This window comes from Armigeres subalbatus, chromosome 2 (genome assembly GCF_024139115.2).
Source record: "Armigeres subalbatus isolate Guangzhou_Male chromosome 2, GZ_Asu_2, whole genome shotgun sequence".
In the NCBI taxonomy this organism is placed as follows: Eukaryota; Metazoa; Arthropoda; class Insecta; order Diptera; family Culicidae; genus Armigeres; species Armigeres subalbatus.
Window position 1 is genome coordinate 246,713,017 of NC_085140.1, and position 17,144 is coordinate 246,730,160.

The 17,144-nt window shown below is 37.8% G+C and overlaps 2 protein-coding genes across 5 annotated transcripts in view; one reads left to right on the forward strand and one right to left on the reverse strand.

Moving 5' to 3' along the window:
- LOC134212025 (solute carrier organic anion transporter family member 1C1) overlaps positions 1-4,276 on the reverse strand; it is a 33,878-nt gene extending 29,602 nt beyond the window's left edge. Inside the window, exons 1-2 of the mRNA XM_062689517.1 lie at positions 4,067-4,276; positions 3,655-4,000 (exon numbers count right to left, since the gene is read on the reverse strand). Of these exons, the coding sequence (XP_062545501.1) occupies positions 3,655-4,000; positions 4,067-4,148 (428 nt within the window). The 5' untranslated portion in view covers positions 4,149-4,276. The remainder of the gene's footprint in view (positions 1-3,654; positions 4,001-4,066) is intronic.
- Positions 1-17,144, forward strand: part of LOC134212026 (solute carrier organic anion transporter family member 74D) — a 94,547-nt gene that overhangs the window by 20,571 nt on the left and 56,832 nt on the right. The gene's annotated exons all lie outside the window — the stretch shown is intronic.

A 17,144-nucleotide genomic window follows, 5' to 3' on the forward strand; every position in this document is an offset into this window, starting at 1 on the left:
GGAAAGCTCCAGAATGTCCGAAGGAATGCTTTTAAAAAATCTGCAATTTTTCAATCAATTTTTCAGGAGTGTTGAAGGATTTTTTCTAAATTCATGAAAAATCTCTGTAGAAATTTATGGGATTTTCCAGAGAGCCCCATTCCGAAACATGTCATCTCAAAAGGAATATTAATTAAAGGAAACATCAATAGCTTTCAAACCGCCCTTTCACGCCACATTGCAGTGTAAAATTTAACAGCGTATTTAATAAAAGTTATGCTTACTGCTTTTAGTGCATGAGAAACGCAAACATTTAAAATGGGGTATTGTTTGAAAAATAATTTCGGACCAAGCCGATCTGAGTTGCCGCCGCCGGTTCAAAGTAGATCGGCGCACAGGCCGCGAACGACCATCATAGGTATAGCTGAATAAAAGAATTGAAGCCATCCATCATTTAAACTGTAATAGAATCCTTGATGGTTTTGAAGATCATGGAAGAGGTTTCACGGTGCCCCGGTAGACCGATATTATAAAATAAAAATGTCCATCAAAACCAAGTACAGGGCTCGATTCCTGTGGTAATTCTGCACCTCTGGACCAATTTTTAAAAAAATCCCTAGGAGAAATCTTGATTTAAAGTTTTTAATTAAGAAATTTCAAAAGAATCTATATTTTAATTCAATAATATCCCAAAAATACCTTGAAAGCCGTCCAAAAAGTGGTCCAAGGTGTTTTCAACCAGTTTGCATTTGTTGACTTTATTACAATTATACATTTTTACTACTGATTAAGCTATGTTAAGGTATGTTTTTTGTATGGCCGTCTATCTTCAAGAATGCTACCTCTCGTTCAGAACCATTCATGAATTCACGTGCAGGCTGCAGATTCTTTGTTGAATGCCATTCAGATTAAAGTTTGTATTTTTTTTTATTGTATTCACAAATGTATTCGAGCATCAGAAGTAAAGATTGGAGTATGGAAAAAAATGATGAAAAAAAACCAACAGCTTAAAGATTTGTTTAAAGTAGTGTAGTTGTTTAGCATTATATAACAGGTTAGATCTTCGTCAGATGCTGTAACAATTTAATTGACAGAGCTTGGCGGTAAGGAAAAGCTACGATTTTCAAGAGTGAGCTCGGCATATAGAATGAGAACGAGAACGAGAACCAAGGAAAACATCAGGAAAAATGCACATTAGAAAGAAACAATTGTACAAGCTTTCTGCATATTCTTTTGGGTTTTCGGTTACGACGAAGATAAAATATTTAATTTTTGAACTTTTAAAAACACTTCAATAAAGAAAAAAAATGAACATTTGCTTATTTCCTACACATCTAGTTCGGAATTGTTAATACGATTTTAAAATTGCTCGAGAAGCGCCATGTTGAGTAAATTTATGAGTGAACCAAGTACAGATGAGGCATCAACAAATTGCATAGAGTTCACTAGAATCCCGATCTTTCGGATTACGTCATTACTCTGCTCAAACATTAACAATTTTCTAATTAATATTTCAAGCAGCAGGTTCTGAATGATTTCAAAAAAGTGAACGCAAGAAAAACTCGAGCATGGTTTTGAGGAAGCAATTGATGGCTTTGCTAGCAGCTGGTAAAAGCCGCAGCTTCCATTCACGTCAAAGTACCATATCTTGAATTATCATGTTCCAGAGTTCTATAGAGATACCGGAATAGGTTTTGGCTTACATATCAAACATGCTTTTTCTAGTCCGTTGATTAGAACTTTGACCAGAATTGGCAGCAAAGGTCGATTCATAAGTGCTGTGATCGAGTATAACAGCTTCTAACTACTATTTTTCTACACGAACTCTGGTCTTACTTCTCACCATTATGAACATAAACACTAAATTAAAATTAATTTTTACCTTTCATTCTATTAAACATTGAAAGCAACACACTTATACTAAACTCGAGCAAGTTAGCCATACAAAAACATACTTGCGTCAGTTATAAATATTCATAGTTCTAATAACGGCAACGCGTGCTTAGGGCCATCTTTGGCGTTGTGCAAGAGAATGGTGTGTGGCGGCGAAGGATGAAACAAGAGCTCGCCCAGCTCTACGGCGAACCCAGTACCCAGAAGGTAGCTAAAGCTGGAAGGGTACGATGGGCAGGGCATATTTCAAGAATGCCGGACAGCAACCCTGCAAAGCTGGTGGTTACTTTCGACCGGCAGGTACAAGAAGAATTGAAGGACATCTATCTAGGTGGATTAATCAGGGTTTTGGGTGATATTTTTGGATTCTTATATGGATTCTTTTGAAATTTCTTAACTTTAAACTTCAAATCAAGATTTCTCGAGATTCCTCCTAGGGATTTTTTTTTAAATTGGTCCAGAGGTGCAGAATTACCACAGGAATCGAGCCCTGTACTTGGTTTTGATGGACATTTTTATTTTATAATAACGGGGCACCGTGGGTTTGGGACATGCAATTCTGCTACGAGTAGATAACGTTCGGGATTCGAGCGTAACAATGGATCAGTCACTGACATTCAACGACCATATCAGTAGAGTCATTAAGGAATCATTGCAACTTTTTGCGTTTACCCGACGGTTTGGCCGTGATCTTACCGATCCTTACGCAATCCTAACAATATATACCAGCCTCGTTAGGACTAAATTGGACTTTGCGAGTCCGGTTACTGTTCGTCGTCGGAGAGTCTTCGATCCTACATTCAGATCGAGGAGCTATACGCAGTATGAGCCAACTAGTAGGGTCATGAATGATTTCAACACACTACAGGATGTTATTTCCACAACTATGACAACAGACGTGATTCGTGATAAGTTAATATTATATTTATGAGCACAACTGTATATGTAACAATAATTATGTGTATAATATTTAAGTAGGGTAACGGGCTTTTAACCTATAGTCCAATAAACCAAACTAATTCTTAAGGGGCCATCATGGAAATATCGTATGGCATTTACCAGTAAAATGAGAAATTTAACATATTTGATCCATCATAGGGTCATAGGGTCTAAATATATTTTCAAAATATTCTGTTATGATTTAATATGAAGTTAACGGATCTTAAATCATCATCATTTATCATAAATTTTCGCGCAGATGATTTTTGGAATGCCACACATTACTATAATTTTTTTTTATTTTAGCTTTATGTTGTTCTTAGGGGTCTATAGTTAGCTTTGTGAGTAGGTCAAGTTCCCGTGGGAATGTTGAGTCATTGACAAAGATGTGGAAGTTATTCAGCTAAACATGCTCTCCGGGTTGTTTTATTCACTCTAATATATCTAAAAGTTTTTATTAGAGCTTTTAATCAATCCCGAAGGTAATAGCTTAAGTTATGATTCCCTTATATACACTTAGCAATACACTCTCGCATAACGTAGCATTGCTTGCTTTGTATTTATGTTGTATTTAAAACAAATCTCAACAAGAACTTCTCTACAAGCTGTAAACAATGAAAAAAAATAACAGGAGCGAAAAAAATGCTTTAAGTCTCATTCAAAATACAACAAATCTTCGACGAAACTAGACTGCAGCATAAACATTCAACTAAAACCGTATTCACGATAACAAACCCCACGATTTGCCTATAGATAAAGCTGGTTACGATTCGCAGAAAACGCAATACACACCTGACGTTCTTATCACAAAGCATACATATACATGTGTCAATTTCAACATACTTGTGAGTCAGCGTTGGTATGATGAGCAGCACCAGTCCAACAGATTGAAGCATAAAAGTGCCTCCCAGCCACGAGATCCGGTGCAATCGATTGCCCCAATAGGCAACAAGCAGTGCAAGCACCCCCTGAGCAATTCCACTGGTCACCAAGAGCCAATCCACGATGAACGGATCCAGATCATATTCACTGGCGGCCTGGTGGGCTGCAATCCGAAAATAAGCTTCGACCCCTCCCTGAACAAATCCCAACAGCGATAGGATCACCAAAAAGGAGGTTGTGGTTCCTAACCGTTGACATCCCGGGCCATTGCAGCAGTTACACGCCTTGATGCCGCAATCAATGGAATCTGGAATGCAGTTCGTCATCATTTAGCGTGAATCCGGTTGCGGATATTTTCACATGAAACACTTGCCTTCTTGAATGTGTCTCGCATTGGCTTGAAACTGTGGGAAACGATCTTCGTCGTCGCGAATCAACGATGCTGGACGAATCATTGTTTAGAGGTAGTTATTTAACACTAGATTATTAATTACTTTAAAGCATGTTTAACCGAACGAAACTTTGACCGAAAGGCGAAATTTTATGCTGCCATAGCACGAATTCACTACGAACTGAATAAGCGAACTAGTAGAAGCAAATGGTGCTCACTCGCCGTAACTCACAAAACCCGGTGGCGTACTCTGATAAAATCTTATCTTATCATACGATGAAGGTTGTGAGCGAAGAAGTGATCCAAGCCGTGTTATCAGTTAGTGGCGACCGACCTGCGGATCATATTCGGTTATGGTTGCCTGTTCTTTAACCGATATTAAATGGGCTTAGGGAATAGGAACACTCTAGCGATGTCGTTTCGCGAGGTGGATTCTAGGAAAATTGTGCATCACGTCGTTCAATTCGCAACCTGTTGTGATGATTAGGGAGAACGCCCAAATGTTGAGCGGCTAATTTTGTCGCCTATTGTTGAACTTCCATAAGAAATCCACGTGCGTTCAACAACAGACGAAAAAATTAGCCGTTCAACATTTGGCGAATCACCATGGATTTTTTTTGTTTGAATAATATTCAACAAGTGGAGATTTTAAAATTGTCCTGTGAAGCGGATAGATTGTTTATAAAGTGCATCATATTACAGAATGTTAGATTTTTGATCTAATCTTCAACTTATTTCATGATGTCATAATTGTTATATCATCTAGGGGAACGGTTCGGCACTTCATCCCATAGCTCCTATTTCCATCCCATAAAAAACAAAGCAGTGGTTTGTTTCTTATTTTTGTGATTTTTTTCACCAGTGAGCACGCGTGTTAGCAAAAAGAAGCGACGAGATTAGTGCAGTATTTCCATGTTTTGCGATGAGATAATTATATGTTCAGTGGGATGTAAAACGGAACAGTTTCCCACATATCCATGAAGAACAAAGCTGATTGTTACTTTGTTGCCTTAGTACTTGGAGAGGATTGAGCTTTAACAAAATTGTTGCAAGAACCATTTTTACGGATTTAGGTACTAATTCACTAATATATCAATTGAACAAAGTTGATGGCAAAATTGTATGATCCAAGTCCAATCCAATCTTCCTTCAATGCATAATTGACCCATGTTAGTCTTAACAGATTTTGACTTTTTTATGCAAAATATTAAGAAATGAAATCACTGGTTACAGGCCCACAGATTGAAGCAACCTGGTAAAAGACTTGAAACGTCTGTAGTTATGCGGGACTACTGTGCGTCGCAATGACTGGATTTGTATCTTTCCGATGTACTTCGTCATCATAGACCCTACACTGAAAAAATCCCAAATAATGACTATATGAATTGGCATTATTCATATGTGGAAACACACATAACCCTTATTTGACTAATAATCTTTATGTGGATTCTTCCATAGCGAATAATCGTTATTAACGCACGATTAAAATTTATTTGTAAATTTCTTCATAGACTTTCGCCTTACCATAATATTACCATAATATTTCTATTATCGATAATTTCTTGTTTATATTTTTTGAGCATGGTGTAGCGTTCTATAGTAATCGAATGCTGGATCGCTCGATTATTTGCGTAGTCTGTCTCAGTTTCAATGTCTGCAGCGTCTGTACGTAACCTCAATCTGGTGACAGATTAGTAGTACTTCTTGTTGGACTCAGGGGCAGCCAACCAATCACGAACTCGACCCTTGTCGGAGTTCTCGTCGGAGTCGGTGGAAAGTACTACTGACCTGTCAAAAAGTTCATTTGACGAGGACCGAATTCATTCGTGACGTCATGCTGCAGAACCTAATACGTTAATGAATTAAAACTTTATGTTAATGAATACTTGGGTTGATGAATGTAGTAGAGGGTGTTGTGACTTGTGACTTGCAACTTGCGATAACTTCAATACCTTCAAGACCGAGTTGAATACACCTTGAGCAATTATATTCGGATTTTACAATCTAACGAAGTGGTTTTGAAAGTTTAATCCCAATCGTTAAGGACTTTTTCGCCGGGATTGCTTTCCAGTAAATGAAGAGAAAGAAGAAGCCACTGAGCGTGCATTGTGTGGGTAGTCGCGAGACAATGAAGATAGATTGTTCATTAGGGCGCGATACAATCACCGGGCGTACATTGTATGGAGTAGGAATTGCATTCGGTTATCGCTTATCAGTCGAAACACATTTAGTGGCGCTTTGAATTGATTTATGAACGACGATTTTCGTTTTCGTGCGTTTGAAATAATTTCGTACTATTAAAATATTCAGTTACCAAGTTACTTACCCATAACCAATTATTCCTTGTCTTTGGCGCTCACGGAAATGCATAAGATTATTCGGTCTTTTGAGTCTGGGAGATATTGATCGCCATCTAACCTTCAATAAGCTTCTCTGATGAACGAACGGATTCTCTCCCTCTGCTTGCTGAGGGTGAAATTCAGACTGCCAATTAAATTCTTGCAGGTGCTTAACAATACTTGATCCTACTTTATAGCTGGGACAAGTATTCCATTCTCCAAAGGTTAAAAAAACATATAAATGCTTTTGCACCATCTGGTAATGATCGCGCTGCACTGGACTGTAATCTGGCTTATGAGTAGATTGCAATAATTCACCAAAAAATGGGTAGGAGTGAGCGGTTTTAAGTTTGTACATGGAGTCTTCGACATTTGCGTTAAAGGACAAAAGCAGACTTCTACTTGCATCAACAAGATATGAACCGGTGCCAGCGAAGGGGGTACATAAACCATTTTTGTCGATTTTGTGTTTTTTACACCAACGGCTTCTATTAGCAAAGACCTGGTAAGGAAATGACGAAATAGTAGTTTGTGCAACAAGTTGCAAAAAAATCGAGTTTTGCAACGAGTTGCACACGCTATTTTTTGCAATGACAAAAAATGGACTTTAATTTGATAAATCTGTACCAAAATTGTACAGTCTAATTTACTCCACATGATCATTCTTGCCAATAAATTATGTTGCTGCGGAGAACAATCAGTTTCCATGTTACCGTGTTACATTGCATAGTTCGATAAACCGTGAAGCGATAGATGTACTTGACTTTGGAAATTTTTGATGTCATGTCCACCAAACTATTTAATTTATTACGGGGCGCATAGAATACACTATTTGAGCACTTACCGAAACTAATTCAGCAAAATGTAGTCATGTAACTACTGTTCTGATGTTGGTTTTTCATTATAGCACCCAAATGAGTGCCAACCCATTTGAGTTGCATAATGTTCATTAAAGCACCCATTTCGTTGGTATGGAAAAGTAGGCCGTTTTATCACTCAAAGACGAACTGTAAACCAGATATTAAGATCAGGAATTGCTAAAAATAATTTTATAAATGAACATGTAGGGGGAAAGACGGCTTTGGCAGGTTTTGTTCTATTATTGGCAGGGGGGTTTTTGTCGACCAAATTTTATGAAATTTGGCCACAATGCAATATTCTTTGATATGTAAAGAATGTTTAGGCCAAATTTGAGCCTAGTCAGTCATACAAAACCCCCCTGCCAATAATAGAACAAAACCTGCCAAAGCCGTCATTCCCCCTACCACTTTTGCTGGCAACGATTTTCGGTTTCTGTTGCATTGTGTTCCCATTAATAGTGGTACATGTGCATTTTGTTCAAACAAACTTGAAATTTGTCAAGAAACTTCGCATATTTCTCATTACTACCTTTAGGCACAACAGTCATAACACGTTGGTACAGTTAAATTGCAGAAAAATAATTCGAATATTATTTTTGAGGTTTTTGGAAAAATGCGTCTCCTGTAAAATTTACTCAATGTAACATGAACCACTTTCGCTGGCACCGGTTCATATCTAAGTCTTTCGTAGAAACTGTGTTCCCTCCAAGCCCCCCTTATAAATGACACTTCGTTGAGCGTATAACCGCTTCCCAATTATTTTATTTGTTTAGAGTAGAGTGGGCAAGAGTGCGCGTGGGGTAAAAACAAGTAGGGTAACCGTACCCTTAGTGGAGGTAACACCAATAGTTGAGGTAGTGGGATTTTAATGCGATTTATGATATTTATACACTTTAAGATGGTTTCGGTTGATGGGTCGTGCTTTAAATATCCTGTTAAAGGCAACTTATCTTAAGATTTCACATGAAAAACTATTGAAAACAATGATTTTCCTTCACAAAATTGACTCCCTTGCACCTATAGTGGTGCAACTGTACCAATAGTGGCGAGTCTCATAAGAAACCAATGGATAGCACCACTATGGGAACCAAAATTAATTTTTACTGCCACTAAAGGAACAGTGTACCCATAGTGGTGCAAGCAATATTTGGTAATTGTTGATGTTAAATGACATCTATCTCATTTTTATTAGCAAATTTATTAGTTTATCTATTGACTAAGATATTAAAGCTGTAAATTTCCCATATTTATCAATTTAAAAAAAATATTTTCTTTTGTGGATCTACTAATACCTCCACTATTGGTACCGTTCCCTATTCGAATTTTTAAAGTAATTACAAAAGCTAAACACTGCATCAGTTTGACAAGTATTCTGACCAACTATTGTCATTGTAAACGATTTGAATAAACAACAACGGAGATATGAGGTTAGATATTTTTTTGGCCATTTTGCTAAGCATAATTGTGTTTCCGCAACTACATAGTATTCCATTACCATATATACGTTCAATCAGATCAACATTATACCATTTCGATAACCTATTCTATAAAGTACTTTATGGTGCAGAACACCAATCCGGTTGGTTTTCCAAGAGGTCAACAAACAAATTTTTGGGGCAGTGGGGTAAAAGTACGCAGGAACGGATGGGGCAAGAGTACGCATGTGGACCTTTAAGTTCTGATGTCAAACCCGTATCTCCGGCCGAAATGAGACCACTTTGCAAACGTAAAGATCCACAACAAAGAAAAAAAGCTCGCCGTTTTAGGATAAGCTAAAGTTCTTTGGAGCTAGAAAGAACTTAGCGAAATAATGAAATTGTATCAAGTAATTTTTAGAGGGTTCATACAAAAAATGTAAAATCGGGGGGAGGGATGATGAAATGGCCAATTTTGCGTTACGTTAGTAGTAAATTTTCTCTAGGGAAAGTTCCTTTTCTCTACGCCATGCGAAACTTGGTAGGTAGGGACACGGCAGGTATTTCCGTCCATCGTCGTAGGGGCTAAAACCAACGAAAGCAACATACATTTGCTAAAACTCCACTATAGCAGAACGTTTCTCCTGAGCTTACGATTTGGTACGTATGAGTTTTACAAAAAAGCGTCTCTTATTGGTTTTCGAGACTATGACGAAAAGACGAAAATACCTGCCGTGTCCCTATATGTTTATCTTTTTTTTGTATATAAAATCAATGTTTTTTCGTATGAATGTTCGCATTTCGTTGGCCCCCTCCCCGTATCAGAGTTGCGTAATTTGTAAATATTCCATAATATACTTTCTATAAACATTAATTAAATGTTTAAAATTCTTATATCTTAATATATACTTGAAACACATGATTGAAAAATTGCATACTCTTACCCCACCCGATGTGCATTCTTACCCCACCGGTGGGGTAAGAGTCCGTTTTTCAGGTGTCTTGCAATAAGGGTTCTATCACAGATAACAGATATTGAAGCAAGAACAAATTTTATTGAAAATGTTGTGTAAACTTTTAAACTGATATATGTTGACTCACTACCGCCATCTACTCAACTGATTGTGGAAGTACATACGGATGCAACTGATTAGCAACCATCGAACGCAGCCAATACGTTTGACAGCTGCATTTGGGCTGCGTTTTACACTGAAATGATCGTCGCGCAATGCAATTGGCAGTCACTTGGATTGTCTCCAAGTGATTGCCAATTGTATTCCTAATGTTGAATATATTTGAATCAACGGATGCAGATGTTTACACACGTATGGGATACCAGCCTCAATATCTGTTACTGTGGCTCTAAAACGAATTTCAATTATTAAAAAAAAATCCACTGGGTAGCATATAGGAAGAGTATACGAATCGTCGAAATTTATTTGATATGCAGAAGTTTGCTTCATAAGGGCTACATGTTAGATTGAAAACTAAGTGCGTACTCTTGCCCCACTTACTCAGACTAAGGCCGGAGTGGCAGAACAGTCTGTGGAGGGTCCGCAAATCGTCTTCCACCTGATCGATCCACCTTGCTCGCTGCGCGCCTCGCTTTCTTGTGCCCGTCGAATCGCTATCGAGAACCATTTTCATCGAGTTTTTGTCCGACATTCTGTCCACGTGCCCGGCCCACCACAGTCTTCGTATTTCCGTGGTATGAACGATGGATGGTTCTCCCAACAGCTGTTGCAACTCGTAGTTCATTCGCCTTCTCCATGTACCGTCTTCCATCTGCACCCCGACATAGATAGTACGCAATACTTTCCTCTCGAAAACATCAAGTGCTCGTTGGTCCTCCACGAGCATTGTCCAGGTCTCATGTCCGTAGAGGACTACCGGTCTAATGAGCGTTTTGTAGATACTCAGTTTGGTACGGCGGCGAACTTTCTTCGATCGGAGCGTCTAGCGGAGTCCAAAGTATCTCTCTGGTGGTAATCGTAATCGTGAAAATCGTGCCACTCCTGTCAATCCTTGCTCTTCGTATCACTCCCTCCAAAGCGATGTTGAATAGCAGGCACGAAAGACCATCACCTTGTCGTAACACTCCGCGCGTTTCAAATGGACTCGTCAATGCCCCTAAAACTCGAACTATGCACATAACCCTATCCATCGTCGCAACTGACCAACCGTATCAGTTTATCCGGAAATCCGTTTTCGTGCATTAGCTTCCATAGCTGGTCCCGATCGATTGTATCATATGCGGCTTTGGAGTCGATGAATAGATGAGCATTACTGCAATATCTGGCGTAAACTTGGTCCGTGGTAGACCGTTCACCCAAGAATCCCACCTGGCACTGCCCTACGAGCTCTCTTGCAATTGGTGCTAGTCGACAGCATAACATTTGGGAGAGAACCTTGTAGGCGGCGTTCATCAATGTGATTGTGCGGTAGTTACTACAATCCAGCTTATCGCCTTTTTATAGATGCAGCTATGCATGACAAAACTATAACTCAATTATATCAAAGGTTGTTATTTAAAACAACGCTAGTCTTCGCCAGTTTTATTTCACATCAAAATTATAACAACATTAGTTATGTATGTTTACCCAAAATAATTGCCTACATTTTTGTGGATATTGGAAAAAAAACGGAGATAATAACCTATACTGGAGGAATATAATGTTCAATATTAATAGCTAGTACAAAGCTAATTGCCTACATTATACGCGATGTAGACAATTACATTGAAAGTTGATTTTTTTATATGATAATTATATCAACGTTTGTTGTAATGTTAATATGAAGGTATCAACCTCTGATTTAATTGTGTTACTGCTAAAGGGATTTTTGATATAATTTTTGTTATTTTAACAATTAACCAGCCAAATTTATAACACATTTTGTTACAATATTTTTCTGAAATAAATAACTCCCCTTGTTTTATTGAACGGGACGACTCGAGTAGCTTTAAGTCAGACTGATTTGGTTGCAGCAAGTCTTCTTCTTCTTCTTCTTCATTGGCATTACATCCCCCATTGGGACATTGCCGCCTCGCAGCTTAATGTTCATTTAGCACTTCCACAGTTATTAACTGCGAGGTTTCTAAGCCAAGATACCATTTCTGCATTCGTATATCATGAGGGCGAGGCTAACACGATGATACTTTTATGCCCAGGGTCCAATCCGAAAATTGTCTAGACCGGCACCGGGAATCGAACCCAGCCAACCTCAGCATGGTCTTGCTTTGTAGCCGCGCATCTTACCGCACGACCAAGGAGGGCCCTTGCAGCAAGTCTTATATGTCTTTATTTAGTTGTTTTTTGGTTGGTGTTTAGCTAAAATAAATGCTCTCTTTAAAAATTAGAAACTTTCAACAAAAAATTAGGAAATTACCAATAAAGAAATCTTGGCATGAGCATTGAATAAATATAAAATTATCACAAATAAAACAAAATTTCCACAAACCATACAGAATTTTCCGTAAAATGAAATAAAATTAGCACTTTCCTTTCCGTCCCTGACATCTGTTTTTAAGGGCTTTAAAAAACTAAAATTGCGGTTAAAACCACATTTCTTAACCGATTCTTTCGTAACAAGTTGCATTCGATCCGAATGGATCTCAATTTATGATTCATACTGAATTTGGGTTAAACTATTTCAGAATCCGTTGGGGTCAGTTGTTCCAGGAAATAGTAATCATTTACAAATTTAACTCAGGATTTCACAGGATTTAACAAAACATTGATGGGAATGATATTTTTAGGGTTCCGGCCACTCGGGTTCGATCCGGCCACAGCCTCTGAAATGGCCATTTCCTAAATTGAACCAAAATAGGTCTTGCGACACCTCAAACTTTATTATTTCACAAAACAATGATCAAAATTATATTCTCAGGGTTCCTCGGTCACTCGGAATCAATGCAGATAATCCGGGGGACCACCGGAATGGCCATTTCCTACATGTAGTCAAAAGCCTGGGGCTGCAAGTCTCCTTAATAAAGCTAATAAAAAAAAATAAATAAATGTAGTCAAAACAAGTCGCGTGACACCTTAAATTTCATGATTTTACAATGCAATGAATGGAATGATATTTTTAAGGTTCCTGGGCCACACGGGTTTAATGTGGCCACAATCCAGAGGTCCTCCGGAATGGCCATTTTCTAAATTGATTAAAAATAGGTCGTGCGACACCTCAAACTTCATGATATCACAATAAAATCGGACTTATATTTTCAGGATTCCTGAGCCACTCGGTCAACCCGGTCAAAAGCCGGGGGACCTCCGGAATGGCTATTTCCTGAATTGAGTAAAAACAGGTCATGCAAGATCTCAAACTTAATGATTTCATATAGTAATGATAGGAATGATATTTTCATGGTTCCTGGGCCACTCGCGTTTAATCGAGCCACATCAACCATAATCCGGTGGACCTCCGGAATGGCCATTTCCTAAATTGAGTAAAAATAAGTGGTGTGACACCTCAAACTTCATGATTTTACAAAACATTCGGGTTCAATCCGGTTACAACAGCAACAACCCTAAGACCTAGGAAATGGACATTTTGAACATACTTAATGATTCTTCGAAATAATGAAATAAATTCTGTTTTTGTTGCTCTTAGGATATTTGGTCGTATTGGCTACGATGCGTGTAACTTATTAAAGAAAAACTTGTGCAATTCGATCTAAACAGGTTATCAAAATCAAGCCTAGTTTAGTCGGATTGAACCCATGTCGCCAAAGAACTCTAAAAACATCATTCCCATCATTGCTTTGTAAAACCATGAAACGGTGTCACACAACCTGTTTTGACTCAATTTAGAACCATTCCGTAGGTTCTTCAGAGAAGCGGATGTGACCGGATTGAACCCAAGTGGTTTGAAATCATGATGTTTGAGGTCTCTTTCACAGATCCTTCGGATGTGGCTAATATGATTGGTTTGAACCCAAGTTGTCCAGGAAATCTAAAATATAATTTCTAGCATTCGTTTGTAAAATCATGTGTTATTGATCTGAGAAGTGGCCATTCCATAGGTCCCTCGGATTGTGGCCCGATTGGTTCCAAAAGGCCCAGGGACCCTGAGAATATTATTTAAAAAATATCAATTAAAAATGTTTTTTTTATGGAATTTTTCTCATTTTTTATTGCTTTTTATTAATTACTTTGAGGGATTTTTTTTTGGCTGGGATCTCGTCCAATTGAAATTTTTAGTTAGAGTTGGTATTTTTTGGCTTTAATTTTTTTCTCGGTCTACAGATGCATTAATTTTGTTTTAACACTTAGACCATTCTTATTTTTATATTGTATAGTTTTATTCTGTTGTAAATTTGTCGAATCAGTTTATGTAATGTTTGTTAAAAGATATGAGGTTTTTAAGACTCTTTCAGTTGAATACATCATAAAGAAGCTTTTCCCCATCCGTATTTCATTAGGAATTTTTCTGTCAGATGAAATTAAATAAACAAAATTAATACATGCCGCCTTCGTCCATGGATAGTTATTTAAGTGTTCTTGTAGCTAAGAACGGTTGTTTTTGTACCATAAGTGACTTTCGTTCATTCGAACGTCTCAATGTCGGCGTCTTTTTTGGTTTGAAGTGGAATGTCAGTACTTGTTTTGAATGATGCATTCCACACCAACCTTAGTTGTAGTGCTTGCCTCTTCAATTGAGAAAGGAATCGTTTGGTTTCTTCCGTTGAATCCAGTGAAACCGTCCTTATGTGCCCGAGTTGTAAGAATTGCGTTATAAAGTCGTGATATTGTGAACGCAGATTTTCTTTTCTTTCAACTCTTGAAACTGTCGTAGTGCTATATCCTTAGAATCTCCCATACGAGTGGTAAACATTCTCGACACCTTGGGCATAGTGTATCCATTGTACATTGCATAAAAAAGCTTCCAATTAAAACTGAGGATGTATTAATAAAACCCTAAGTTGAAAAACAGGCCAAGTTTCAGTTGGAATGTAGATCCATTGAAGAAAAAGAAGAATGGTTGTGTGATGCTGTCAGTCGTTAGAGGATAATTTGATTGCGTCGAAAAATACTGTTGAAATATTCTCAGAGTTATGACTGGGGATTGACCGTAAAGTGATAATTGATAGATGTTTAATTCTTTGAGTTTTCGTTTCAAAGCAACACTACAGGTATTACAGCACGATAGACTATCAAATAACTCGTCATTGAGCAACATTATATAAATATTAAGAATTAACAAATTTGGATATGCGCCTCGATGTGTTGAACCATAAAACCAGGAACGATCGTTTTCCCTATCTGCATATTTTTATAGCGATCTCCATGATACTCCAAAAACGCACTGTTTGCGTAACTCTTTGGTACGTCATCGAACAATTCGAGCTCATGTGGATACGTTGACGTCAATTGTACACTTTCCTCAAATTCTATCCATAATACTATACTACACCTGATTAAAATGCATTATGCGTTGGTACTCAATTGTCGCGGAAAAGGGAGGGTATTCACCGCCAACGATCAGAATTCAGTTTGGAGATGCTTCCTTGCCGTTAGAGTGAGACATGTATCGATGAATTTCTTATTTACGAACTTTTCTGAATACGATTAATTCTCAAAACCTCGATCGAAAGCAGCAGACCGATCAGTTCTGCAAAACCTGTTGAACGTAGAAGCTGCCGAAGGTGATTAAGTGTGAAATGCTTACGCATTCGGAATCCTCTTAGTAGATTGACTGATATTACTTTGTCGTGATTTGCAAAAAAAATACATTTGAAAAGACAGTGAAAGTGGATAATGAAAAACAGAGTGCGCCAATATTCAAAAAGTACTAACTTCACAAACTAAAGCAGCGGAACGACATCCGATAGCAAAAAAGCAAAGCCAACATACCGTAAAACGTGACTTGGCAAAGTTATTCCATTCATCCATCATGGGAGCAACATATAGCGCATCATCTATATGTTCTGTTTGTTTCGACTGTTAACTATTATCGGAGCTACAATTGTATCATCAAGCCTCAAGGGTGCGACCTCTTAATATTGGTGCGCACGATTCCGCACCTTTTTGCTATATTTTTTTCCACAATAAAATGAATTCGTACATATTTGTCAAAATATTTCATCGGCGTAAAATATCCCCGATTCAGTTCCGCCAGAATGCTAATTAGCAAGTTGCGTATAAGTACGCTAATAGGTCCATCTACCTTAGCTGGCTGCTTTTTTGCTGCAACGTTTAGCGACGATTGTCAGAACTGGCGCAAATAATTGCCGGTGGACCACCCGGCAAATTACAGGAAAAATCGTTCAACGCCTGTTTTGTAACCAGTGTTATTGTATGCCAAAAAAGAGTGGCGAATATACTGTTTAGATCAGTGGCGCAGCCACGTGCTAATTTTTGGAAATTCCCGTTCGATATTGTGTCACACCTTCAGCGCAATATTATGGTATTCAATAACAAAATTTGGTAAAAATGAAAACACATTTTTGAACTAAGAAATCAAACAATAAACAGTTAGTTCGCATGTGTGATAACTAGTTCATTATTTTTTGGATGATCTTATAAGTTTTATTTTACTTGATATACTCAAAATATCTCTTGCTACGGCGCTGATCCACGTATAATGATCAGTTAATAATTGAACGATATTAATTCATATTGGTATGCATATAAAACGTGACTTCTTGGCTGTAAGTATTATGGTTTAGGCATTGATTTATGTGCCAATAGAATTGCTCAACAGAGTACCACTTTTTGCGATATTTGCAACATTGAAAACAGATAGAAATGGGAAAAAATCCTTCTCATTTTTTACACCTACAATATGCAGTATATCGTGAGAGACAGTTTTCAATAACGGAATTTATTGTATTAGGAGTGATACTCCACGATACATGAATTTTGAAAGATCAAATTATATGTGTAACGATGGAGATTATGCATTTTATCGGCAAATGTGAGAGAACGAAACGTTTTATCATAGCTTGTCTCTAAAAGGGCCGCTTCTCCGATTATATTTTCATGTCTCTCTTTTATTGTCTATTATCATCAATTGAGAGCGATGGCTGCAAACCCTGGAAGTTTGCTTACGTTTGGTATTCTATGGGTACACTTCTTCTATATAATATATACGTACGTATATACGTACAACAGAATTCACCTTTCCCGTCAAAAAATTTTATTCGTTCTATCGATTCTTATTTTATTACAGGTCAACTTTCCCAAAGAACTTATATTTTTTGACGCCTCTAAGTATTTTTAAACAAAGAAATAAAAAAGTGGTGCTTTTTAAGATTACCATCATCGGGGGTAACAATGTGTCTAGGGGGTGAGAATGGGTCAGCGCCCTCACCGACACTATGGAGGTCGGATAACCAAATCGTTCAAAAAGGTCTCTTATAATTTAGTTTTCTTGCTCTCAGATACATAAAATCTATTCTACAAGCATTATATGTGGTTGAAACAGTGACCCATCCTCACCC